Here is a 26,454-nt window from a genome sequence, read left to right as displayed (position 1 = left end):
CAATAAATGAGAAGTCCACTTTCTCATCGGTGTCTGCCGATCAAATGATAGTGGGGGGCGGGGGGGGAGCAATACAAGGAATGAGAACGGGGCTTCGATTCGATTATGCTGATGGCACACAGATTTACTGAGCTTACGGGCAAACCCCCTTTAAACCCCCAGTGAGCATCTCACATAAAAATGAAGGATCAGAGAGAGTTCCAGTTTGTTCAGTGGCTGAACATTTCCTTGAAACTCATATTTAATTCCATTTTCAACTGTAATCCCCCCTTTTCTTTTACTAGAAAACTGCTTGTGTCTAAGATGTTCTGGAGTACAGACCATTAGAGGACTATGGAGTAGGAGAGGGATTTTCTGGCATGCAACTCTGGTTACTAATCAGGTTTGGGAGCTGAGCAGGTAGCATTGAGTTTTTCTTTAATAGGCTATACAATGGCAGGGGAAACATAAGCGAAAGGATGGTGAAGAAAGGATGGGTTACACAGACGGGCCTCGGTTGTGAGTGGTTGTTAGCCGTCTTGTGGTGCAGGAACTCACAACGGCATAAGTATAAGGTGGGAGTGTTGAACCTCAGTCCTGGGGGCCAAAATCTGGCCCTCTGGGATTCCCCAAACAGTCACATGTCACCAAGTGGTTCCCACTAGTCCACCCAACCTCTAATTGTTGGATGGTTTCCCAGTTATTTCACATTTTTTCCCCATCTGGAAAGGTTGAAATGCCCTCCTAAGCCTTAGTGACGGGCAGTAAGAGTTTTTAGCTAAAATACGCTGGCAGTTCAGGCCCCGCCCCCTTTGCCTTGGCCCCACCTCTCACTTTCAGCCCCACCTAGCACTGGAATGCAGCCCCTGAGAAGTTCTCCAACACATAATTTGGCCCTCAGGCTAAACTCAGTGAGGTGAAGTCACACCCGTTAAATGGCTGAGGGATGTGGGGTGGGAGGTTAGAGAAGAGCTCCACTTCAGAGAAGCTTCCCTGAAAGACATATTACCTGTCCCTCCCTTGGATGTGAAGCCATAGGAGAGTGTTGCTTATGTTGAGGGGGGCACACTTAGTTCCCATGGGGTTATGGGGAAGCCCAATAGACCCATACCATGTCTCATCATACAACATGCCCCAGAGTTCCTTGCAATATGTCAAGGTTCCATGGTAGCCAAATCAATGTGGGAATAGTTCTCAGCTCTAAAAGACTTGCTAACATGGAAAAATGAGACCCTCGTCTCATAGCAGTGTTTCCCCACCCAAATAGCTAAAATAAAATATAAACACGATGTGAACAACAACAGCAACAACAACAACAACACATGATGTTTGGCTCCCAGTAGTTATGATGGTCTAGGATTTCAGAATTTCCATTGCCAAGCTCTTCCATTATGAGCTGTCCCACAACTGTTGTGCAAACATCAAATACTACCCTTAGTGAAATATGTGTTCTCAGAGGGATGGATGGATGGATGATAGATGGATGGATGTTTTTTCAACCAGTGATTTTCAACCTCACCTAAAATTTCTGAAAATCACTCCAAAGCCCATTTCAGCTTGTTCCCTTTTTGTTTCCATCCTGTTTTCTGTTTTTCAGCTTGTTCGCATGGGAAAATTTCTGTGCACATTTTTTAAAAAACAGTGTGCACTCTTCCCTTATTGATTAAAGCACGAAAATTTAAAGTGAGCATTTCAAAGTGCACGTGATTTTTTTTTAATACCCTCTTTTAATGCAATTGCAAATTCAGGAATTTGAGAACATTTCTTGGGGGGTGGGGAAACGGTTACTGCGAAGCTTTCACATTCCGGATTGTGAATGGGACATGTTTGCATGATTTGTGAAGAGAAATGAAGTTCTCATAGATCCCTACTCCCAGGTACATGGGTACAATGAACTTGTACCCATGTACGGAAATTGTACCCATGTATGAAATCCTCATATATCCCTACTCCTGGGTACAAAATTACAACAAAATTCCCATACACCTCTACTCCCAGGTGGCTTCTCATACATCCATACTCCCAGGTGGTCCTCAGCTAGAACTGAACAGAACAATCACCCCCCGCCCCATGAAAATACATGCACATATAAATATACCTGAAGTGTCTCCTGGGATCTTAGGTGGAGGAGCATCAACCTCTTTCCTGTTCCCATCGGAAGTGGCGGGTGGTATGATTGTGCTAGTCCCACCAGGGTTGTTCTTGGTTGTGCCAAATCCAGGCCCAGGCCCCTTGGGTTGTACTGTTGTGGAAGCAGCCGTTGTGGTGGTGATGGTGACGGTGGTGGTGATGGTGGTGGTGGTTGTCCTGCTCTGTAAAACAGAGGTGGTGGCGCGGTCATAAATCCCCGGGAATGTGCTAGTTTCTAGGGGTTCCAAAGGACTCGTCGACCCCCACACGATCACCTCGGTCTCCATAGTTGGCTTGCTGAGTGCCCGGAGGTACCGTTTCCTCCGTTTCAAGTAAGTCTGGTGCTCTTTATTCCCATCTTCCAGGGGAGGGCTTGCTTTCGCAGACACAAAGTGGTCAGGCTGCCTGTTTTTCCGGAGGAGGTCCGTGGCTCTGTGCAGCCTTTTGGAATGATACATATCCGGCAGTTGTCCAATGGACCATTCCGAAGTGGAGAAAGCATGGCTCCCCAGAAGCCCATGACTCCGTGCGGGCTGCCCGGGTCTAAGCCTCCACAAAGAGCTATGAGGGAATCCATAGAGGTGGGCAGGTCTTTGCAAGAATGGGCGCCTAGGGCTGTGGCCCAAAGATTCGCAAGAGGTGAAATCCATGGCAAGTCGAAACATGGCTATTAAAATCCAAGCATGGCTTTGTACAGGATAACCTGACCTGCGGATAGACAGAGAACCGTGTCAGACAAAGCAAGCAAATGAACAAGTGAACCCAACCAAGGGCATTAGCGTTTCAGCTCTGCTGACACCAAGGCGAGCGCCCTTTCTTGGCGTCATGCTTCTAGTCCTCATTTCGAAAGCTGTTATTTCTTGTGCCTGCTGAGAGCCCCTGGGGTGTGCATCAGTGCTCTGCTGTAGCAAACCATGAAGGCTGCAATGTCCTCCCAGGTATGTATGCATCAGTGCTGTGCTGAAAAGGTATCCCACATTATTATTATTATTTTTCCCGACCATTCTCATTCAATGTTGATGGAAAAGGAATTGCTTTTGAACAGAAATTGGAAGGAGGAGAAATTTCGGAGACATTCTTATGGGCTGGGTTTGGGGTTCTTGTGCTTACCTGACTTCGGAGGTGGCTGAGGAGTGTGCATGAGTGTCCTGTCTTCATTGTACAATAATATCTGTGGCAGCCTGTAGCCTCCTCGGCTTCCCGCACTTCAATTAGAGCCATCATGAGGAAGACGTCATGAGGCAATTCCTCCCATGGGGCTTTTCCAGTTCAGGGAGTGCAGGTGGCCTGGGAGGCTGCAGAGCCGTGGAAAGATGTGTAACAGAGAGAGAGAGAACACACACACACCCCTCGGCCCCTCGCAGTGATTCCATAAGCCCCCAAACCAAAAGAAATCCTAAATTCTGCCTCAAAAGAATGGAAGCCCCATCACAGTTGATGCTGTTGTCACCCACAGAAGCAGTGTGATAAACCAAAAACCCTTCAGAAAAAAGACAGAAGCTGTGCTACAACCCCTGCCAACAGTGAGCCCTGCCTGTGAGAAACTTTTGGAGAATTCCTCCTCCCTTAGGAGAAATTCGGTGAAATTGTTTTCTCTGCCCACAAACAGGCTGGAGAATTTCGAGAGGCCCTTTGCGCGCAGCTCTAGTGAGTGTATCAGTGCGTTTATTTATTCATAAATGTCTGTGTCGCCTTTCAGCTCAAATGTGGAAACATCAAAAGCAATTTAAGCAATCAACCTGGTGCCGTCCAGATGTTTTGGACTACAACTCCCATCCCTGCCCATTGGCCATGCTGGCTGGGGTGCATGGGAGTTGTAGTAGAAAACATATGTGTAGTGCAAAATTGCCTATACTTGCTTCAAATTAAGGATGGACGAAAGTCCCTCACCTGGTCCCGCAGCTTGTTTCGTGGGGGGGGGAGGCGCTCCGGTTCTCCCCCCGAAATTCTTGGTGGGGGGAGGCACCCCGCCCCTCCCGGCCAAAATTCAGGCCAGGGGGGAGCACCCCGTCTCCCCGGCCGCAAAATAAAAAAAGTAACTTAAAAAAAAAAAACGTGATAGGCTACGTAACGATTTACGTAGCCTATCACGGCTAGATTTTCAAAGTCAGCCGTGATAGGCTACGTATATCGTTACGTAGCCTATCACAGCTGACTTTGGGGGGAAAAAAAAGCACGTACGCAAATGGCAGCGCCCTTATTCGGGGGGAGGAACGGAGCACCTCCCCCCCCGGCCAGGATTCCTGGGGGAGGGACGGAACGCCTCCCCCCCCACCAACATAATCCGCGAAAGGTAAGTCACTTTCGTACATCCCTAGGGGGAGGTAGAGCTTAGTGAGTTTTCGCCAGCTCAGCCTCCTGGATTCTACCTCATGCCAGCTTGCAGTTTTCCACTTTGTAAAAATATGTGTGAATCCCAATTTGTGCAAAATTGCGGGTATAACTATTTGGCCATTCACACCTGCAATTTTGCACAATTGTGCTATTTACGGCTGCGTTTTTGCACAAATCACGATTTCTGTAGATAGTTATACCCATGATTTTGCACAAATCGGGACTCACACAAATTAAAAAGCAGAAATGCTCCCTAGTTGGGGAACTGGCTTGCCGCTTGGCTCGCAAATGTGCGCTGAGGCAGGGGTGCTGTGGGGATCCAACGATTCAAAAGCGAACAGGATTTCCTCGTGACAGCCATCCCTAGCTCAGGGTTTCCTTAGGGATGTAAAATCTGCAAAACCCGAGATTGTCCAACTCCTCCACTCTGGAGCTTGGGCTGACTCATGTCTGTATCAGTTTGTGACAGTTTTTTGTTCGTTTGCTTTTTCCTTGTGAAAATTTTGAAGTACTTGGGTACACATTCAGAGGTTATCACTGGGTCACAATGAGCTTGGTGGTGGAAAAACAAGAACCTCAACGAGATCCAGCTGGGCACCTCTACCATCAAGCCCCCAGATGTGATGCGACTGTCACAGCTCAAGGGTAACTGCCATTTAAGCCCCCCCCCCCAGCTCCCTGGCCAGTCCACACTAGGGCCTGTCATGCCAATGGCGAACTTAAGCCAGTCTTCCCCAACCTGGTTCAGCAGGTTCAGCGTTCCCAAGATGGCAGATGGTTGGTAGGCTTCTTAGCCTCGAAGGCACATTATCCCCTTGAGAGACATGTAATGGAGGTGCCACAGACTGCATTAGGAAACAACCCCCCTTCCTCTGCTCAGGCCTCCAGGGCCTTGTGTTTCCCAGCCCCGCTCGGGAGTCTGAGAATGAGTAACTGAAAGCCACGAGAAGGAACCGTCCCCATCTGCCACACATCAGCAGGTAACTCCCAGCCACCGCAGGGGAGACGTCAAGAGTTCAGGTTTCAGAGAGAACATTAGAGCAAGACTCCTTTAATAAAAATATCCTCGGCCCTGCTGTCATTTGTAACGGCATGTCAGGCTCAATCTTGAGCATTGGCTAACTCTGTTAATGTGATTTGAAATCTCTTCTCTCAGGAAGAGAAGCACCACAGTGCACCAGGAATCCTCCTGACAGGGCATCCGTCTCCAGGCTCGCCATCACTATAACCCTGAGCACTTCATTTTCTTCCTGCGGGGCTTGCTAACGACCATGTCCATGGACTTAGTAGTCTGTACCATCATGCCCATGCCGCGGAAGCCATTCCCGGATAAACTGGGCTGCAGCTTACTTTTGGGGGCGGGCTTACAGCAGCCTCCCCCAAATGGGGGCCCTCCAGATCTCTTGGACTAAAACACCCATCATTCCCAGCCAGCATGGCCATGGGGAATGATCAGAGTTGTAGTGTGGGAAACAGCAGTTCTTCCTCCTAATTCAGATTAGGAAGAAAATGCTGTATGAGGGAAGGTTAAACTCTCTCCCTGACTTCTGCAACAGCCCAAATCTGAATCACGCCCCGCCCCCTCTGCCCCAGTTCAAGGTGACTTTTAGCTTATTTATCTATTTATCTATCTATCTATTTATTTATTTATTTATTTATTTATTTCTATACTGTCCAATAGCCGGAGCTCTCTGGGAGGTTCACAAAAAATTAAAACCACAAAGCGCAGCATAAAGCAATATAAAATACGAAAGCTTAAAACCACACTATAACAGTACGACCAGAATAAAACATAGCAGCAATACAGAGATTTAAAATACAGATTTAAAACACCAGAGCTAAAAGACTAAGTAGCTAAAATGCTGGGAAAATAAATTAAAAGAGGTTTTCGCCTGGCACCGGAAGGAGAACAACGTAGGTGCCAGGCACACCTCTCCGGGGAGCTCGTTGCACAGCCAGGGGGCCACAACAGAAAAGGCCCTACTCCTGGTAGCCACCAGCCTCACTTCCTTTGGTGGGGCCTCCCAGAGAAGGACCCCCGAGGATGATCTTAGGGTCTGGGCCAGCACATGTGGGAGGAGGAAATCCTTCAGATAACCTGGCCCCAAGCCATTTAGGGCTTCGAACTTAGAAGTTCGAAACATGGATTCCCTGATGCATGTCTGCTTTGGCAGTACACGGCAGACTCAGCAAAGGTAAAGCACAAGGTGGCCAGATCCAAGACCAGATTGGGATGTGTGGAGCCAGTCCAAATTAGTCCTGGGAAGCAAATAAGCATCAGTCGGGTTAGAGTAGGGATGGATAGACTCACAGCTCTCTGGTTTTGCTGGGTGCTTGCTGAGCCACAGCTGCTGCCTACTCCCCCGCGACCCGCTTGCTGAGCAGCCGTGCACCCAGCACTCGGGTCCGGCAGCCACCTGTCCTCTTTGCGAGCCGCCATTTTGCATAAAAATGGAGGCTCGAGGATTCCCAGGAATCTAATGTTGCATAAACGGTGGCTGTAAAGGGACCATTTACACAACATCAAGGCGTGAATGGGCCGTTTATGTCTCTAATGTTGTGTAAATGTCCTTTGCGGCCGCCAATTACAAAACATTCGATTTACGGAAATCCCGGAGCCACCATTTTTACGCAAAATGGCGGCTCGCCAAGAGGACAGGTGGCTGCCGGACCCAATCGCTTGGTGCTCGGCTGCTTGGCAAGGAGGCCCGCAGCAGCACGGTGTTTCGGTGAGCAGGTCTGGGGGAGCGAGTGTGGGGGAGTCCGTCCCCTTCCCGACACTTGCGACATCCCTAGGTTAGAGCCACATCGATACTCAAAAAGAGGTAGGCATCAAGCTCTGAAACAATGACCAGGGAAGGGAACACTTTCTCGGGCAGTCTCTCCCCTCCCACCCACCCACTCAAGATGCTTGTGTTCTTTCTCCAACTACAAGAGCAATACTTATACAGCACTTCAAAGTTTCTAAACACTGCACAAATATTAAAAGATAAGGAAGGCCATAAGCACAGGGCCAAAATTTGATAGACACGACAACAAAGGAGAAAAGGGGTGGTGAGAGAAGGGGAAAACAACGACAGGACAGCGGCAGCTTCACTAGCCAATGGATGGGGTGTCCTTCCTGGAGGGCAGCGGGTGCAGCCTCTCGCTGGCCTTGCATCTGCTGGCTGGTGGCAGAGGCTAGGGGATGCTTCACAGAATCATAGAATCTAGGCCCAAAGGTGCAGAGCTTCCCTCAGCTCTGCACCTTCTGGCCTTAAGGTTGCTCAGAGACAGGAGCAGGTTCTGATTCTAGGGCTTTAGGGCGCACAGGGATTGGCTCTCATGGATCATCTGACTGAGGACTTAGTCAGGTGGCAGAACTGGTACTGAAGCCTAGATGGCGACCTTGAACCACAGCGCTCACTCTGCTCCGGTCACACCGATGGTGGCGCAACCAGGAATGCTCCAGAGCTTGACAGCCAGACACCATGGTTTACTACATCAAAGGGCTGGATGCTCCTGATCTCGTCTGATCTCGGAAGCTAAGCAGGGTCAGCCCTGGTTAGTACCTGGATGGGAGACTGCCTGGGAATCAGCCTTCCTGCATTGAGCAGGGGGGTGGACTCGATGGTCTCGTAGGACCCTTCCGGCCATATGATTTTATGATCCACAACCATATGATTAGTGGGTTCTATGAACATGTGTGTTTATCACTCCATTTTCAAAAGCTACCTTCATGTTTACCTAAGTAGATTTATGACCAAGACAAGCAAAATGTCTACCGGCAAGACTGGGTGTGTGCGCGTCTCCCAGCGAAGGTACAGTCTGTGTCTCTGAGACACAATGCATCCCGTGATGAAGTTTCCGCCCTTGGAGGGCAACTGGCAGGATCAGTGGAAGCTGGTGGCTCTGATGTCAGTGGGACGGTGAATCCGCTCTGGGTTCCCGTCAGAACCAGTCAGAACTCTAAAAGAGCTATCCAAGGTGTTGAACCCTATCCCCAAGACGGGTTCAACAAGTTGGATAACCCTATCCCCAAGATAGGTTCAGCACCTTGGATAACCCTATCCCCAAGATAGGTTCAGCACCTTGGCTAGCTTATTTAGAGTTCTGCCTGGTTCTGGCTGAAACCCAGAGCGGGTTCACCGCCCCACTGACATTGGATCCACCAGCCTTCACTGCTCAGGATTGGTGAGCAGGTCTCCCCCCTCCCCCCTGCCCAGCAATTTCATTTCCCCCATAAGAGTACATTGCGAACACATCTACAGAAGAAAGTAAAGGGCATTTCAGGAAGCATTTGGCGGAGGAGAGGGCGTTATTGCTCTGGCTGTTCTCTGTTTTATGAATGTTGTGTGTTTTACACTGCTGATTTTATATGCTGTTTTTCTCACATTTGTACATTGCCAAGTCTTAGTCAGGCAGAATGAAATCATTTTAAACAACAGTTAGGGGAGCTAAACATGCTCTTACCCCCATCTCTTTCTGCCAGTCCTCTCTCTCTCCCTCTCTCTGTCTCTCTCTCTCTCTCACAGAATCATAGAAGAGTAGGGTTGGAAGGGGCCTACAAGACCATCAAGTCCAACCCCCTGCTCAGTGCAGGAATCCAAGTCAGAGCATCCCTGACAGGTGGCTGTCCAGATCTCTCTCTTTCTCTGCCACACCTCTGACCTCGTCCATCATTCTGCTTGATCTCAAGAGCCAAGCAGATGCTTCTCGGAAGTAGGGATGCTGGAGAAATTCGAGATGGACTAAAATGGCCTTGGATTTCTAAGAAGCCGACCTGTGGAATCCGCTGCAGAGAGACCCCCTCTGGGTGTGCAGAGTCCATGGACTTTTGGATGATTTTTTTTTACTTTCCCGAAATTTACGCATATATATTTCTAGGAAAATATATAAGTTTCTGCTGAGGAAATGTTGAATGGAATGGGGGACAAGATGCTAAATGTTACATACTGAGGTAAATTATGTCCATACTTACATAAATACTTAGGTAATTATTTGCAGATTTGTCTGCATGAGTTCTAGTCCCCACTCAGCCATGGAAGCTCACTGGGTGACTTTGGGCCAGTCACAGACTCTCAGCCCAACCCAACTCACAGGGCTGTTGTTGTGAGGATAAAATGGAGAGGAGGAGGATAATGTAAGCTTCCTTGGGTTCCTTGGAAGAGGGAAAAAGGCAGGATATAAATGAAATAAATACATCTGCATTCGTCTGTGGGCGGACGACAGAACAAAAGGCACCTGACAGTCCGTGAAACACAGACGGAGTGGATTTTACACAGTCTTTACATCCCTAGTGGGAAGTCCACAAGCAAGGTATGAATGCAATAGAACCCTGATGCTGTTGCACGCACGGATGCACACATGCACGCACGCACGCACACCTCAGCAACTGGTATTCAGAGATGAACTCCTTCTAAATCTGGACCTTCCACATCCTCTACCTCTGGATCCTAGTTCATGGCGTGATGCTAGAATGTGACAGGATAGTGGTTATTGGCTATATATTGATTTCACGTGGTGCCTTTCAGGCAAACACCACGGGAGCTCAGGGCTTTGTTCTGGTCTACCTTGGGGGGCAGGAGGCTCGGGGGGGTCCTGATTTTTTAATGGCCTGAGACCTTTGTTCTAACAGGAAGGTTCATCTTCCTAGCACAGAATACAAGACAGAACAGGACTTCCATGAGTCTGCCCAAACCTAGCTGAAATATGGAACCTGTGAAGGCCACCTGTGGGGTGGTGATGGCGGTACTGGAACCGGAGCCCCCGCTGACCAGATCTAGGAAGCTTCCTTTGCCACAGTATGGCAGCTTGTCATGAGGGAAAGATGGAGCACAACCATTGCACAAGGCCAGAAGACAGAATGGCAGTGACAAGCTCATCAGGAGACTCTGGTTAGACAACGGGCCCACCTAGGGAACCTGCGGGAGGGTGAAGAATAACCGAAACAAACATGCAAATAAATGGTTCCAATTGGATTCCGCCAGGCCCTATGACGTCCCTGACTCTGGGCTCTCTTCAATAGGCTATTGCTCCCTAGTTCCCAGCCTATCAGGTCCCCATTCACCAGCTTCCCTGCTCACCTCTTAGCAAATTTGACTATGTGCATGGCTTGACCTCCTGCAGACTAAGGGCACCACAAGAATTGGGGAGAACACAGCCCTGCCCACAAGGCTACACTCATTGGAACCACGAGACCTCCACTGCCTCCCTCTTCCCCGCCACCCCCCGCCCGAGACATTGGAGCTGAAACTTGCCTTGGGAAATGTTGTGTTCCCAAGGCTCCCAGGAAACATACCTTGGGGCTGAAACTTGCCTTGGGAAATGTTGTGATCCCAAGACACCCCCCCCCCCAAAAAAGGATACATTGGAGCTGAAACTTGCCTTGGGAAATGTTGTGTTCCCAAGGCTCCCTGGAAACATAACTTGGGGCTGAAACTTGCCTTGGGAAATGTTGTGATCCCAAGACACCCCCCCCCAAAAAAAAAGATACATTGGAGCTGAAACTTGCCTTGGGAAATGTTGTGTTCCCAAGGCTCCCTGGAAACATACCCTGTGGCTGAAACTTGCCTTGGGAAATGTTGTGTTCCCAAGACACCCCCTCCCCCAAAAGATACATTGGAGCTGAAACTTGCCTTGGGAAATGTTGTGTTCCCAAGGCTCCCCAGAAACTTACCTTGGGGCAGGGGGAAGGCAGAGGCAGAGGTGGGATAGGTGGCGTCATGCACTCAGTCCCTGCCAGAGCATCTCTCCTCAGCATCCAGACACCTTCCCCTCAGCAGGAATTGCATGCAGGGTGTCATTTTCCCACTGGTGATGTGCAGGAGAGCTGACAGCACATGAAGCCACCATCACTGCCACCTTCCCCTTGCCCTAAGGTAAGTTTGGGGAGGGAGGTTCATGGGATGGGGAAGGAGAAGGCAGTAGTGTGCACTTTGTGGATATTCATTTGTCAGGCTCATAAAGCCTCGACCCCCATTAGAGCAAGCAGAGGGCTGCTCATGTCTCCCAATTCCAGATTGTTACCCATGGCAACCTCAAGAAAGTGGGCAGCTCATAAGATCCCTTCCCAGGATGTCCAAAACAATTGTGCTGATCTGAAGGAGAGATGAGCTTAGCTGCTTCCTGACCCCATCTCAGGATTCTTCAGTCATCTCCATTAGCCTCACATTTCGCAGTACACTTGTGTGGAATAGGGAAGGGAGCATGAATCCTGAGGACACAGCCAGCCAAGGGAAAGGCCCAAAGAGTCCCTTGTTTCCTGGTAAGGCAGAATTGGGGCATGGAGAGATGAAGCCCCATCATCTGGGGGAGGGCATCTCTCCTTCTGTGTCGTGTGTTTGTGTGAGTGTGTGAAAGAGTGATGACAGGATGTCTTTCTGAATAAAATAGCAATGTGTGGGAGTTCTGGTTGTCTAGGCAACATGCCACTAAATTGTTTGGAGACTGCTACTAAGGAGCAGACTCTGTTGGCAATAGGATGCCCTTTCGCCTTTGACTGAGAAGGATGCTGCAGCTAGGGAGGAAGGGATCAGACAATTTCTGGTCCATTCTCAAGTTTGCAGGTCTTCATTCATAGTTCCCATTTCCATATTAATCTTCAGTTCCTTTGCACTACTTTCCTCCCTGGACAATACCAACAGGCACGGCTGCACAGATAAAATACCGTAATGCTACAATCCTATGGCCCTTGGGTGGGGGGCATCCTGGGGCCATGGGAAATACTGGATTTCCAAGGTCTGTGAGACTGTTCTGACATCAGAGGAGGAGCTCTGACCTTGGATCTCCCCTCCCAACCTTGGTGGAAATTTTGGCATTATACACTTCTCTGACAGGATGCAGACAAACTGGAGAGGGTTCAGAGGAGGTCAGTGAAGATGAACGGGGGACCCGAAACAAAGCCCTAATAGGAGAGACTGAAAGAACTGGGAATGTTTAGCCTTTAGAAGAGAAGACTGAGGGGAGATAGGATAGCGCTTTTCAAGTCCTTGAAAGGTGCAACCCGTCCCTTGCTGTTGGCAAGGGACGGGTTGCACCTCACAAAGGATGGGAAGAATGTGTTTGGCCACAGCATGAAGGACTTAATCAGGAGGGCTTTAAACTGAATCCTATGGGGAAGAGAGAGGTAAAGTTGGGGGTAACAATGGACGAAGGCTCATGCACCGAAATGGAGAGAATAGCTCTAAGAGCGCCCAATAATAGTCTTCAGACACATGTAGGAACAAAGCCAGACTATGAAGCACATAGTCTTTGATGTCTATGTACTAATGCTCAGAGTATGGGAAACAAACAGAACGAACTTGAACTCTTGATACAAGAAGGAAATTATGACTTGATAGGTATAGCTGAGACTTGGTGGGATGACTTCCATGACAGGAATACAGCAACTGAAGGATGTAACTTGTTCAAAAAGAACAGGAGGAACAGAAAGGGAAGTGGGGTTACACTATATGTGAAAAATACATATCCCTGCACAGAAATACAGGAGGATGAGCTTGGTAGCCCCATCGAGAGCATCTGGATCAAAATAAATGGAGCAAAGAATAAAAGGAACCTGGTGGTCAGAGTCTACTACCGGCCACCCAAGGAGAAGACGAGGATGAAACTTTTGAAAAGCAAATAGCCAATGTTTTAAGGAAGCATGATGTAGTAGTAATGGGGGACTTCAATTTCCCCGATATTTGTTGGGAGACAAATTCTGCAAAACATGGCCCCTCCAGGAAATTCCTGACTTGTGTGGCGGACAACTTCCTCCTACAGAACGTAGAGGAAGGAACTAGAGGTAGGGATGCACGAAAGTCACTTACCTGGTCTCGCAGCTTGCTTGGCGGTGGGGGGAAGGCACTTCACTGCTCCCCCCGAAGTTCAGGCCGGGGGAGGGGAGGCTTCCCGCCTCGCCCGGCCGAAATTCAGGCCGGGGAGAAGCGCCCCATCTCCCCGGCTGCGAACTTCAAAAGAAAAAAAAAACGCCCCTGTGATAGGCTACGTAACGATTAACGTAGCCTATCACGGCTAGATCTGCAAAGTCAGCCGTGATAGGCTACGTTAATCATCACGTAGCCTATCACGGGTGACTTTGAAAAAAAAAAAAAAGCGCGTATGCAAATGGTGGCCCCCATAGGGAGCCGCCATTCACGTTCCTTATTTGGTCCCTATAGTCTATGTAAAGATTTACGTAGACTACGACAAAAATAAGGGCAATGCAAATAGCAAATCTTTACGTAGACTACAGGGACCAAATAAGGAAGGCGAATGGCAGCTCCCTATGGGGGCTGCCATTAGCCATACGTGCTTTTTTTTTTTTTTCAAAGTCACCCGTGATAGGCTACGTGACGCTTAACATAGCCTATCACGGCTGACTTTGCAAATCTAGCCGTGATAGGCTACGTTAATCGTTACGTAGCCTGTCACAGGGGCGTTTTGTTTTTTTTTACTTTTCTTGTAATGGCGGTGGTGGCAGCCGGTTGAAAGACCGGCTGCCGCCCCCACCCCTGACGAAGACCTGCCGAACCGCCGCCGGGACCCGCTGCCAGGAGGGACATTCGTGAAAGGTAAGTCCCATCCCGGTGGGGGCAGGGGGCGGGGGGCGGAGAATTTCTCCCCGAACAACCTTCGGAGGACCGAATGCGTTGGCACTCGGCCCCCTGAAGTTTCAGGGAGAAATTCTCCCCCATCCCTAAGAGGATCGGCTATCCTTGACTTGATCCTAACCGACAGAGATGACTTAGTGGATAAAGTAGCAGTTACAGGAACTCTGGGGGAAAGCGACCATGCTGTACTTGAGTTCTTGGTTCTAAGGGAAGCAAAAGTCGAGTGTAGTCAAACGCGTACCCTGGATTTTAGGAAACTGATTTTAATAAAGTCAGAACAATGATCAGTAAGGTCCCATGGCAAGCGACGCTAACGAGAAAAGGAGTCCAAGATGGGTGGGAGCTTTTAAAAAAGGAAATTCTCAAGGCACAATCACAAACAATTCCAACAAGAAGAAAAGGTGGAAGACAACAGAAGAAGCCAATGTGGCTTCACAAAAAGCTTAGGGATGACCTGAAAACAAAAAAGGACACATATAGGAAGTGGAAAGAAGGCCAAGTAACAAAGGAAGAGTACAGGCAGGTAGCACAGAATTGCAGGGATGGCGTCAGGAAGGCTAAAGCTGAGAACGAGCTGAGGTTAGCGAGGGATGCTAAAAGCAACAAAAAGGCTTTCTTCAGCTACGTGCATAGTAAAAGGCAGAGGAAAGAAATGGTGGTTCAGCTATTAAATAAGGATGGCAATATGATAACAAATGACAAAGAAAAGGCAGAGGTGCTCAATTCCTACTTTGGCTCAGTCTTCTCCCAAAAGAAGGTCTATGACCCCCCCCCCCGGCAAAGGAGAAGTACAGGCTGACGGGGCAGGATTGCAGCTTGAGATCAATAGGCATACGGTCAAGGAACACCTAATTACTTTGAATTGGTTCAGATCTCCAGGGCCAGATGAACTGCATCCTAGAGTCATAAAGGAACTGGCAGAAGAACTCTCAGAACCGCTCTCTATTCTCTTTGAGAAATCATGGAGGACGGGGGAAGTGCCAGATGACTGGAGGAGGGCTAACGTTGTCCCTATCTTCAAAAAGGGTAAAAAGGAGGAACCTGGGAACTACAGACCAGTCAGTCTGACATCAATCCCTGTAAAGCAATCCATCTGGAAGCACCTTGAAAACAATGCCGTGATGACTTGAAGCCAACATGGATTTGTCAAAAACAAGTCCTGCCAGACAAATCTGATCTCATTTTTTTGATCAAGTAACCTCCCTTGTAGACCATGGGAATGCTGTAGACATCATATACCTCAACTTCAGCAAGGCTTTCAACAAAGTGCCCCATGATCTCCCGATGAGTAAACAAGCTCAAAGTGGGTTAGATGAAACAACCATCTGGTGGATCCACAGTTGGCTATAGAATTGGACTCAAAGAGTACTTATCAATGGGACCTTCTCAAACTGGGGAGAGGTAACGAGTGGGATACCGCAGGGCTCAGTCCTGGGCCCAGTGCTCTTCAACATTGTTATTAATGACTTGGAGGAGGAGGTGCAGGGAATGCTGATCAAATTTGCAGATGACACAAAATTGGGTGGGATAGCGAATACTTTGGAAGACAGAAACAAAATTCAAAGTGATCTGGATAGACTGGAGCGCTGGGCAGAAAACAACAGAATGACATTTAATAGGGATAAATGCCAAGTTCTGCACCTAGGAAAAAGAAACCAAATTCACAGTTAAAAGATGGGGGATAGGTGGCTCAACAACACTACAAGCAAGAAAGATCTTGGAATTGTTGTTGATCACAAGCTGAATATGAGCCAACAATGTGATGTGGCTGCAAAAAAGGCAAATGCCATTTTGGGCTGCATTCATAGAAGCATCGCTCCCAAATCCCGGGAAGTACTAGTTCCCCTCTCCTCAGCACTGGTTAGGCCTCATCTGGAGTACTGTGTCCAGTTCTGGGCACCACACTTTAAGAAGGTTGCAGACAAACTGGAGAGGGTTCAGAGAAGGGCAACAAAGATGATCTGGGACTGGAAACAAAGCCCTATGAAGAGAGACTGAAAGAACTGGGCATGTTTAGCCTTGAGAAGAGAAGACTGAGGGGAGATATGATAGCACGCTTCAAGTACTTGAAAGGCTGTCAAAGAGAAGAAGGCCAGGATCTCTTCTTGATCACACCAGAGTGCAGGACACGGAATAATGGGCTCAAGTGACAGGAATCCAGATTCCGGCTGAACGTCAGGAAAAACATCCTGACTGTTAGAGCAATACGACAATGGAACCAATTACCTAGGGAGGTGGTGGGCTCTCCCACACTGGAGGTCTTCAAGACGAGGCTGGACAGCCATCTGTCAGGGATGCTCTGACTTGGATTCCTGCATTGAGCAGGGGGTTGGACTCGATGACCTTGTAGGCCCCTTCCAACCCTACTATTCTATGATATATGAAAGGCTGTCACAGAGAGGAAGGCCAGGATCTCTTCTCCATCATCCCAGAGGGCAGGACACGAAATCATGGGCTGAAGTGTCAGGAAGCCATATTCCGGCTGAACATCAGGAAAAACGTCCTGACTGTTAGAGCAATATGACAATGGAACCAATGATCTAGGGAGGCGGTGGGCTCTCCCACATGGGAGGCATTCAAGATGTGGCCGGACAGCCACCTGACAGGGATGCTCTGACTTGGATTCCTGCATTAAGCAGGGGGTTGGACTCGATGGCCTTGTAGGCCCCCTCCAACCCTACTATTCTATGGTTCTATGATTCTATGACACTGGGAGAGGTGAAAAGGAGGTGGATCAGGGCATGGTGTGGGAAGACTGTTGCAACACCCTCCAATATGGCAGAGGGGCATGGGGAGTTCTGCCAGCCCATGACTGGCATAAATAATTTTCCTCCAGTTGCTTCACTATTGGAGACAAATAGGGATGTACAAGAATTTTGTTTCTGTTTGCAAATTATGCAAACATGTCCTGATCACAATTCTGAATGTGAACATTCACAAGGGCACTTTTTTCTAGAAAATTTTGCAAATTCCCACAGCTGTGATCTGTTTTATATGTTGAAATTTAGGGCACACCAAAATTCACACACACACATACACACACACACACACACAGAGGGAGGGAGGGAGGGAGGGAGGGAGAGAATGGCAAATGATGCATGGCCTTGATCAGAGATATTCATGAGTGCTGTGCCAAAAATGTATCCCACATTTCTTTTTGACCATTCTCATACAATTGGTAGAAAAGAGATTGTTTTCAAAAAGAAATCCCCCCCCCCATTTCTCTGTCCACAAAAAGGCTGAGGAATTTTGAGAGGCCATTTGTGCACAGCTCTAATATTCATACGAGGCTCCCAAAGACTCCCAGAGCTGCACCAAGTCTGCACTGTGAAATGAACTCCAAATTCTGTTCTGGAACTGAATCAGGCACATTTAACACACTCAAGGATGGCTATTTTGTGCTATCATGCTCACCCGTCACCCACGCGATGCCTGAGGATTTACTTTCTTTTCTCAGCCTACAATTATACAATTTCGGGGTGAGACAGCTGCCTCTCCTCGCCTCACCTCTTCAGCTCCTGGAGGTTTATCCTTACGTGGATCTATGCAGGGTTGTGCGAGAATTATGTTAATGTTCACAAATCATGCAAACATGCTATGAGCACAACGACAAATCAGAACGTAAGCATGAGAGGAATTTATTTATTTATTTATTTATTGCCCGTATATCTCCCCTTTTTTCCTCTAGCAAGGAACTCAAGGCGGCTCACATGCTCCTCCTCCTCTCCGTTTTATCCTCACAACAACAACCCTGTGAGGTGGGTCGGGCTGAGAGTCTGTGACTGGCCCAGAGTCCCCCAGGGAGCTTCCATGGCCGAGTGGGGACTAGAACCCGGATCTCCCGGCTCCCAGTCGAACACTCTTGCCACTACACCGCGCTGGCTCTCCAACATTTTCTCAGTATGTTCCCTGAAAATACTTGCAAGTTCCTGAAGCTATGTCCGTGCTCAATAAGATGAACATTTTTTAAAAAAAAATTTAAATGTACACTTTTAAAAGTCGACACAGTTTAAAGTGTACGTTTTTACATTTTACTCGGGGGGGGGGTGCATTTTGAGTGCACTCTTTTGAAAATGCACATTTTCCCCCATTCAAAATGCGCCCATTCCCTGTTCAATTCAAAAATGGGAGGTGCAGAAATGAACGTGGGAAACAAGGCGAGACACACGTCACATTCATGTTCAGAGAATCTGGGTGATCACAACGTCCACTTGCTGCCTATTCCTAGAGCCATGCAAACCGTGTTACCTTCTCCTCCGCTTTGGGTAACGTGAAGTTCCTGGGCCAAACTCTCTCCCTCCCCCAACCTCTTGAAAGATGCTGGCCACAACCATTACGTTCCAGTAAAAACACAAAGAGAGCCCCGGGTCCATCTTGTCCAGCAGTTTTCAGCTAGATGTCTCCAGGGAGCCTGTAAGCAGGGCATGGGCCCAACAGCTGTGTCCCCATCCACAACAGGGATTCCTAGCGAGTCTGCCTTGGGACATGGGATTTCCCTCTAGCTATCATGGCTAAATAATATCATGGCTCCCTATGAACTACCAAGCCATGTTCAAGGTTTTTTTTTTGGTATACAAAGCCTTAAACAACTCGGGACCAGGCTACCTAGCTGGCCACCTTTCCCTATATACACCCACTCAACTTCTGAGATCTTCTGGGGAGGCCTTACTGGTCATTCTACAACCAACAGAATGTCACCTAATAACAGCACGCAAGCAACCCCTCTCGGTAGCGGCATCCACCCCCTGGAACACCCTCACATGTGTTATTCAAGCAGCAGAAAGTAAAACAGAAAATAAAATAGCAGAGGTGCACACTGACTTGGACCCTGATTTAGAGCTTTGGAAATAGACCATTTGGAAATTTAGAAAAATAGGGGGAAATATTTTTTTACAATTTTTTTTAATGGAAAAATTAGAGCTTTTGGGAAATAAAATAGCAGAGGTGCGTACCGACTTGCACCCTGATTTAGAGCTTTGGAAAAAGAAGAATATTTGGGGAATTTAGAAAAAATGGAAAATTTTATTTTAAAAAATAATAACTAAATTTGGAAAATTTCGAGCTTTGGGAAAATAAAATAGCTGAGGTGTGCACTGACTTGGACCCTGATTTAGAGTGTTGGGGGAAAGAAAATTTGGAAAATTCTGCTCAGACCACTTTGCCTCGAGACCCAAAAGAACTGGACGAAAGTGGCACAATTCTGCTTGGGCTCCAGACTTCCTTCAAAGCCAGTGTTTCCAATTTCCACCCCACTGTTCCCAATTTCCACCCCACCATCCTTGGGAAGAAAGCACTACATTTAGCCATCATAGTTACAGTTATGCCTCTCCACCTCCTTGAGTCGGTCTGATCCACTTTTAAAGATAATGGCCATCACCATCTGTCGCGGCACCAAATGGGATAAGGAATGGCCTATCCTTTCATCTACCCAATCACCCGCAAAGCCCTCTCTGGCTTGTGTTGGTAGTACACAGCCTGCCACCGCTATGCTGCCTCACATGTTGTAATCATAGGAACAACAGGGTGGCTTGCTCTGGACGGAAAATATACAGAAGATTTTAATCTTACCATTCACGGCCATCTCTCCAGTATGATTCTTAGAGTGTGAACGGCCTTTGCTGTTCAGCAACAGAAACAATTTGAAGCAAGTTAGAAGCAATCAGCCTTTCTCTGTTCTGCTTCTTAGCATTTTGGACTCAATGTACACACACCCCCACACCCAGGGGAGGGGGGACAGTATTTACCCTTGGCTGCTAATATAGAAAATAGGTGTTTTCCATATAACAAATTAGTAATGGAGCAGGCAATCAGGTAAAACCATTTTGGCAAAAGAGCTTTGTGCATTTACAGTAATCCGCAAGATTCAGGCAAGCTCACCATGCTGGCAATGGAGGTGGGGGATTTTGCTTTAAATTGTCCCTTAGAAAGAGAAGGCGGTGCCTGCCTGCCTTTGATTTGAGAGAGGATTTCCCCCCCACACGCGTGCGCGCACACACACACACACACACCCATTCCACCTTCCCCCGTTGAAAGCCTGAAATGCTATCTTCCTCTTTGTTGCTCCTCTGATAACAGCTCCGGGATTTTCGAGTGGAGCCTTTGTGTCACTTGAGATGGCCATGGATCTCCTGTCATTAAGTCATTTCCCTCTTCAAGAGCTGCTTTGGAGGGTAATAAAAAGTTAGGCTCAAATGAAAATGATTAGTTTCTGCTTCATTCTGTGTTCATTTTCATCAGTGTCGCATTTCCCATTTGGGGTGATTTTCAGCATCAATTGTGAATGCATTAACGTTGTTCTCTCCCTTGTTCATCTCTAGGCTGATTTCCTCCTTCTTTGTCCTCATTGACTTTGGCTTTATCATTCCCCTCTGCATGCTATTGTCTGTGGTGACACACATGTTGGTGTTGTTGTTTTGCCCATGAGGTTGCAATGATACACCGGATGTGTATCACACCATGGGTGCTCATCACTGACAAAGCTGGGATATGAAGACTATTCCAGAAAAGGAGGGGGGAAAAAATTGAAGGATCAGGAGCCAGGGGGTAAAGGGGTTGTAAAAGTCCCATCAAAACAATGCAGATGTTCAGTGATGAGACTCGTTTTTTCTGTGTCACATGTGCTTAGTGATGTGCAAATCAGCAAAACTCAAGCTTGCTGTCAGGGTGGACACTGAGCCCATAGAATCCCAGAGTAGTTCTGATTCTCAGGAAGAGCAGTCGCTCCTGGGAGAGGAGCGCACTCCTCTTTCCCAGGGCCAACAGCTGACGGAGATTCCTCCCACCAGCATTCCTAGCTTAGATAGCAGTCCAGGGAGTGACAGAGCACGGGAAGCAGACTTGGTGGACGCGCGACGCCGACGCAGAGAGCGGCGCCAAATGGAGGGCGCAAAAAGGAGGCGTAGTGCCCGGTTGGCGCGCAAACAACGGCTGCGACCAGAGGATCCAAGGGAAAAGGGGAGGGACTCTCCCTAGTCCTTAAGTTCAGGGGTCTGCCAGTAATTCCCTTTCAAACGGGGACCAACTGTTCCAACTTAGGGCATAGGTACTCTACTGCTCAGATCTGGTTGCTACCGGTAGAGTTGTTAAGTTGTAAAAGAAGAATAAAGCTTTGAAAGGAATCCCTTTGTCTGTGTCTGGACTTGGCTACTGGATTAGACTGAGAGAGGCCTCCAAAGAGCCCTTGACACTTGCTGAAGTTGTCCGAATGCCATCTCAAAGCTCGTGGAGGGTCTGCAAATCACACTGCAAGCTCAGAAATGTATGGGCTTTGACTGCAGATTGTGTCCGAGTCCGTGTTCGGTCAGGAAGGTGCAAACTGGGTAAATCCTGATAAAAAATGAACTGAAACAAATTTCTCATAATCCCTGCATGTCCGACTTTTGAAGTGAACATTACAATATTCTGTGCAAGTCTGACAGAAAGACAAGGAGCCAGATCTTCTTAAGGACTTCTTGGTGTAAAGTGGGAAGAGCCAAAAAATATTTTCAGCAGGACTAAAACATGTATCCTTTTTCATGCTTTCAAAATTATTATTATTTTAATAAAAAAGTTGCCTTATTTATTTACATCACCCTTGCTTGTGTTTACTTGCCCTCAGTTACATCTAGGGATGGAGGAACCAGCATCTGGTCCAGGGGCGGGGGTCGCCGTGGGGAAATCCAGGCCATTTGGAACTTAACAGGTTTTCCTGGAGTGCTACTGCGCCCACTGGATTTTGTGGGGCATCGTATTTGCATATTTTACACCATTTGCAGCCATAAAGCACTTACTCGATGCAGATTGTGGCCATAAAGCACTTACTTGTTACTTGTATATACGTAGATTGCAACCATAAAGCACTTTACAGCCACAATTTATGTAGAAGTAAATGCTTTACGGCTGGAATTCATGTACACGTAGGTGCTTTATGGCAGCAAATGCCGTAAAAGACACAAATTGCAGCGGTAATTTTCCCACAATAGGCTAATGGCAGCCGCACCCAGAAGACAGCCCTGCACGAAATCCAGACAAGAGCAATTAGATGTACGTATATGAAGAAGGCCATATAAGGACAGGATCACAGAGACTTTGGGCAGATGCTTGAAACTACAGAATCAGATAAGGGCTCTTTAACAGTCCATCAGCTCCTGCAAGGTGGGTGGATCTCACCACACTACAGTTTTCGGCTGCCTTCGTAAAGCCTCTGTTGTCGTCAGCTTCTGACTGAGACAGCACCCTCCTATAGCGCTAGGAGGAGATTGCTCTGGACAGCAAAGCCCACCCTGAGCTCTCCATGGTCCTGTTTCAGCTCCCCTTTACGTGGGAGGGATTCTGCCTTCACTTAGCTTGTTGCGCCCAATGTACCTTCTTTGACCAGACTCTACCTACCAGCCACAACCTTGCTGGCATAGGCCTGATTGTTGTATCTAGACTGGACTCTCCTTGCTGAGATCTGACCGTTTCAGATGGCTTCCTTCCACTGGCTTCCTTTGTGCACCTTAGGCCACCACAAAATGGGATAGCCCTGAAGAAGGAGGATGGGATGGGGGATTAGAAAACAGGGGATACTGCGGTATGTTTGGATGCAGTTCATATGGAGGAGAAGAGCTCTAAAATAAATACATATGTACTTATTTTCTCTGTGAAACATCAGTGCCAAGAGTACCTTGTTGTGCAAATTCATGTGAATCCCAGTGTCAGTTTGCCAGCAAAGCAAACAAAATTGGATGGGGAAGGACATTCTGCAGGTTGCCTTAATTAGCCAGGAAATTTTATTTCACTGGGGAAATTTTCAAAAGCGTGTGCACTGCACACTCATTTTGTGCTCATTTGGTCTCTGAAATTAATCTCGTTTTCAATGGATGTGATTATCAGTTCTTTCATGGACAATACCACTGTTCCACATTCATTTCATTCATTTCTATACTGCCCCATAGCCAAAGCTCCCTAGGCAGTTTACAAAGATTAAAAGCCTTAAAAATACATTACACATAGTATAAAAAACATGTTATGCAAACATATTAGAAGACAGCCCACATACAGACCCAGAAAAACCCAGGACCTGATTAAAATCACATCTTATGCTGCCAAATGCCTGAGAGAAGACAAAGGTCTTCACCGGGTGCTGAAAAGAAAACAATGGTGCCAAGTGGGCTTCATTGGGGAGATTGTTCCAAAATTGGGGGGCCACCACCAAGAAGGGCCCCTCCCTTGTTGCTGCCTTCTGAGCCTTCCTTGGAGGAGCTACCTTGAGACCTTGAGGACAGCCTTCAATGATTAATGTAGTGTATGCTCCACATTATGCTTTAAGGCTGGAATAACATGTTACAGATAGAAGTGGGATCAGCATGTCACCTCCCAAACTGCTCTGCAAAGATGAGTATCCCTTAACCTGTGCTGGGATGCCACAGCTGGTCGTTCCTTTCCTCTTCCAGAACCATTGGATATTGTGGAATGGAAGCTGGGAACACACCCCGTCATGGCATCAAGAGGACAGGGTAAGTGGTCACTACAACACGATGGGAGAAAGGTCAGTGTGGGGAACATCTCTCTGTTCTTAGCAGCAATCTTGCTTAATGGATCCAGTTTCACTCCCACCCTCAGACGTGGGCTGCACTTTTCACAGAATGGTCAGGAGATAAACCAGCCGTGGATCCTGAACTTAGGGAAGAGGCTGAGGTTCAGTGGGAGAACGCATCTCCAGGCAGAGCTGGAAAATTCCCGTGTGAGAGCCTGGAGAGCCACTGCCAGTCTGTGTTGACAATTTGGGGGCTAGATGGCCCAATGGGCTGATGCAGCAGAGGGCAGCTTCCTACACTCCTAACTATTTGAGTGATGGCAGGCAAGGAATCCACTTGTGCAGAACCCACCCAGCTCCAGCTCTGGCCAAAACTAGGATGCACAAGCAAAACCTGGGATGTCTAAGAATATGAGCCAAGGGACCTTCTTTGCTCCAAAGTAGTTTGGATGATACTCTGTGACTCCTATGAAGCTGGAGGAACTCTCCCCCCCCCCCGTACCAGTGCCACATTCTCTTGGGGCCTAACTGTCAGGGGCCAGTTGCTGGCAGTGTGTGGGGTGGGGTGGGGGGTGGAGCCAGTAGAGACAAAAGTGAGCAGAACTACTCCTCTCCCTCCCTCCCTCCCTCCCTCCCTCCCTCCCCCCTCTCTCTGCCACCCTATTCTTTCTCATTCCCTCCCTTTCCCACCCTCTTCTCTCCCTCTCTCCCTCCCTCCCTCCCCCCTCTCTCTGCCACCCTATTCTTTCTCATTCCCTCCCTTTCCCACCCTCTTCTCTCCCTCTCTCCCTCCCTCCCTCCCCCCCTCTCTCTGCCACCCTATTCTTTCTCATTCCCTCCCTTTCCCACCCTCTTCTCTCCCTCTCTCCCTCCCTCCCTCCCCCCCTCTCTCTGCCACCCTATTCTTTCTCATTCCCTCCCTTTCCCACCCTCTTCTCTCCCTCTCTCCCTCCCTCCCTCCCCCCCTCTCTCTGCCACCCTATTCTTTCTCATTCCCTCCCTTTCCCACCCTCTTCTCTCCCTCTCTCCCTCCCTCCCTCCCCCCTCTCTCTGCCACCCTATTCTTTCTCATTCCCTCCCTTTCCCACCCTCTTCTCTCCCTCTCTCCCTCCCTCCCTCCCCCCCTCTCTCTGCCACCCTATTCTTTCTCATTCCCTCCCTTTCCCACCCTCTTCTCTCCCTCTCTCCCTCCCTCCCTCCCCCCTCTCTCTGCCACCCTATTCTTTCTCATTCCCTCCCTTTCCCACCCTCTTCTCTCCCTCTCCCTCCCTCCCTCCCCCCCTCTCTCTGCCACCCTATTCTTTCTCATTCCCTCCCTTTCCCACCCTCTTCTCTCCCTCTCTCCCTCCCTCCCTCCCCCCTCTCTCTGCCACCCTATTCTTTCTCATTCCCTCCCTTTCCCACCCTCTTCTCTCTCTCTCTCTTTCTCCCCCTCCCTCCCTCTCTCCCTCCCTCTCCCCCTCCCTCTCTTTACCATCCCTGTCTGTCTGTCTGTCTGTCTCTTTCTCTCTCCCGGCCACCCTGTTCTCTCCCTCTCCTTCTCTTTGTCTCCCTCCCTTCCTTCCACTCTTTCTTCCCTTCCTGCTCAGCTCAACAGGATGCCTGAGGAGAGTCGCATCACTCTTGCCAGAGGCCTGAACTCTAAATGTGCAGAGGGCTTTTGAAATCAGGCTGAAGATTGCAGGTTAATTGCACCAGAGCTGGATATCCAATGAGCTGTGGTGTAAGCCCTTGCATGCTGACATTTGCTGCCCATATTTCAGAAGGCCAGTGGGAACGATCGGAACCTACTGACAAAGGACAACCAACATGACCTCATTCTCTCCAGAAAATGCCAGCACTGTACCATAGCTAGACTGGAAAAAAGTCCAAGACATGACTGGTGCCCCACATATGTTTGATTACTTTTCAACCTCCAGGGCAACTAAAATGCCATGGGCAATGACCGCATTTTGTCTTCATTTCCTGCCGGAAAGCCGTAGTTGCCGGGGGCAGATGTCCACCCACACTGCATTACTTATTAAAGGGATATGCATTCAGACGCACTGCAGTATCGACATTCTGCCCCAACTAGTTAACTAGGAGTGCCTGCATCAGGGCGAGGATATGTTAGCCCAGCTGCATCAGCAACAGGGATGTCTTCTCTTTTAGAAAGTAGGGAGCAGCACTGCGCCAAGTTAAACTCTCAGGCAATCTAACTTAGAGCACAACCCTGTCAAGATAGGCGGCCACCTCTGAACTCAGAGGAGACTGCCTATCCAAAGCAAGGCAGGAGAAGCACAGGGGGGATCGTTCCCTCCGTGCCTCTCCTGCCCTGCTATTTTCCGCTAGACAGCCATTTACGGGTGTCTAGTCACGGGGCGGGGGGACCGGGAGAGGAGGCTGCTGTGCGGCACATTGGATGAGTCATACAGGCAGCTCCACTCTCCCCACCCTGGAACGCCTCCAGCCCCTCCCCTTTTCAGTCGCTCCGCACTCCTCTTCCGAGCCCAGAGGATGTCCTCCGAGACAGCGCGGATGTTGAGGGAGGTCAGCTTTCTGGGAACCGACCTTGGAGCGCAGGCTCCAAGGTCGGTTCCCAGAAACGAGCATAACCTATGTCCCTCTAGACAGTGCCTAGTGGATTGCTCCCTTAGTAATATCTAGGAATGTGTGATGCTGGGAATTGGGTTGAGCCCGATGAGATTCCACAGTGTTTCCATTCTGGTAAGCAGCAGCAGCAGACTGTAGTGGACTTTTTTCTGATTCCAGAAATGTTTGCCACATTCTGTTTTCCAGGTTCCACCATTTGCAGAAACGATAATTTGCACAAATGGGGTGTTTTTGTTTCTTTGTTTTTGGGTGGATCTTGAAATTTGCACAAATGTGGGCATCTGTCTGTCTGTCTGTCTGTCTGTCTGTCTATCTATCTATCTATCTATCTATCTATCTATCTATCTAATC

General features: G+C 48.5%; 1 protein-coding gene across 1 annotated transcript in view; it reads right to left on the bottom strand.

The window, feature by feature from the left end:
* The window catches only part of AJAP1 (adherens junctions associated protein 1), a 214,322-nt gene that overhangs the window by 103,790 nt on the left and 84,078 nt on the right, over positions 1 to 26,454 (bottom strand). The window contains exon 2 of the mRNA XM_084821532.1: positions 2,078 to 2,817. Coding sequence (XP_084677658.1) covers positions 2,078 to 2,817 — 740 coding nt within the window. The remainder of the gene's footprint in view (positions 1 to 2,077; positions 2,818 to 26,454) is intronic.

Source organism: Heloderma suspectum, chromosome 15 (assembly GCF_057233095.1).
Source record: "Heloderma suspectum isolate Gila_16-S chromosome 15, 16-S_ref, whole genome shotgun sequence".
In the NCBI taxonomy this organism is placed as follows: Eukaryota; Metazoa; Chordata; class Lepidosauria; order Squamata; family Helodermatidae; genus Heloderma; species Heloderma suspectum.
This window is presented reverse-complemented; position numbering and strand designations above follow the sequence as displayed.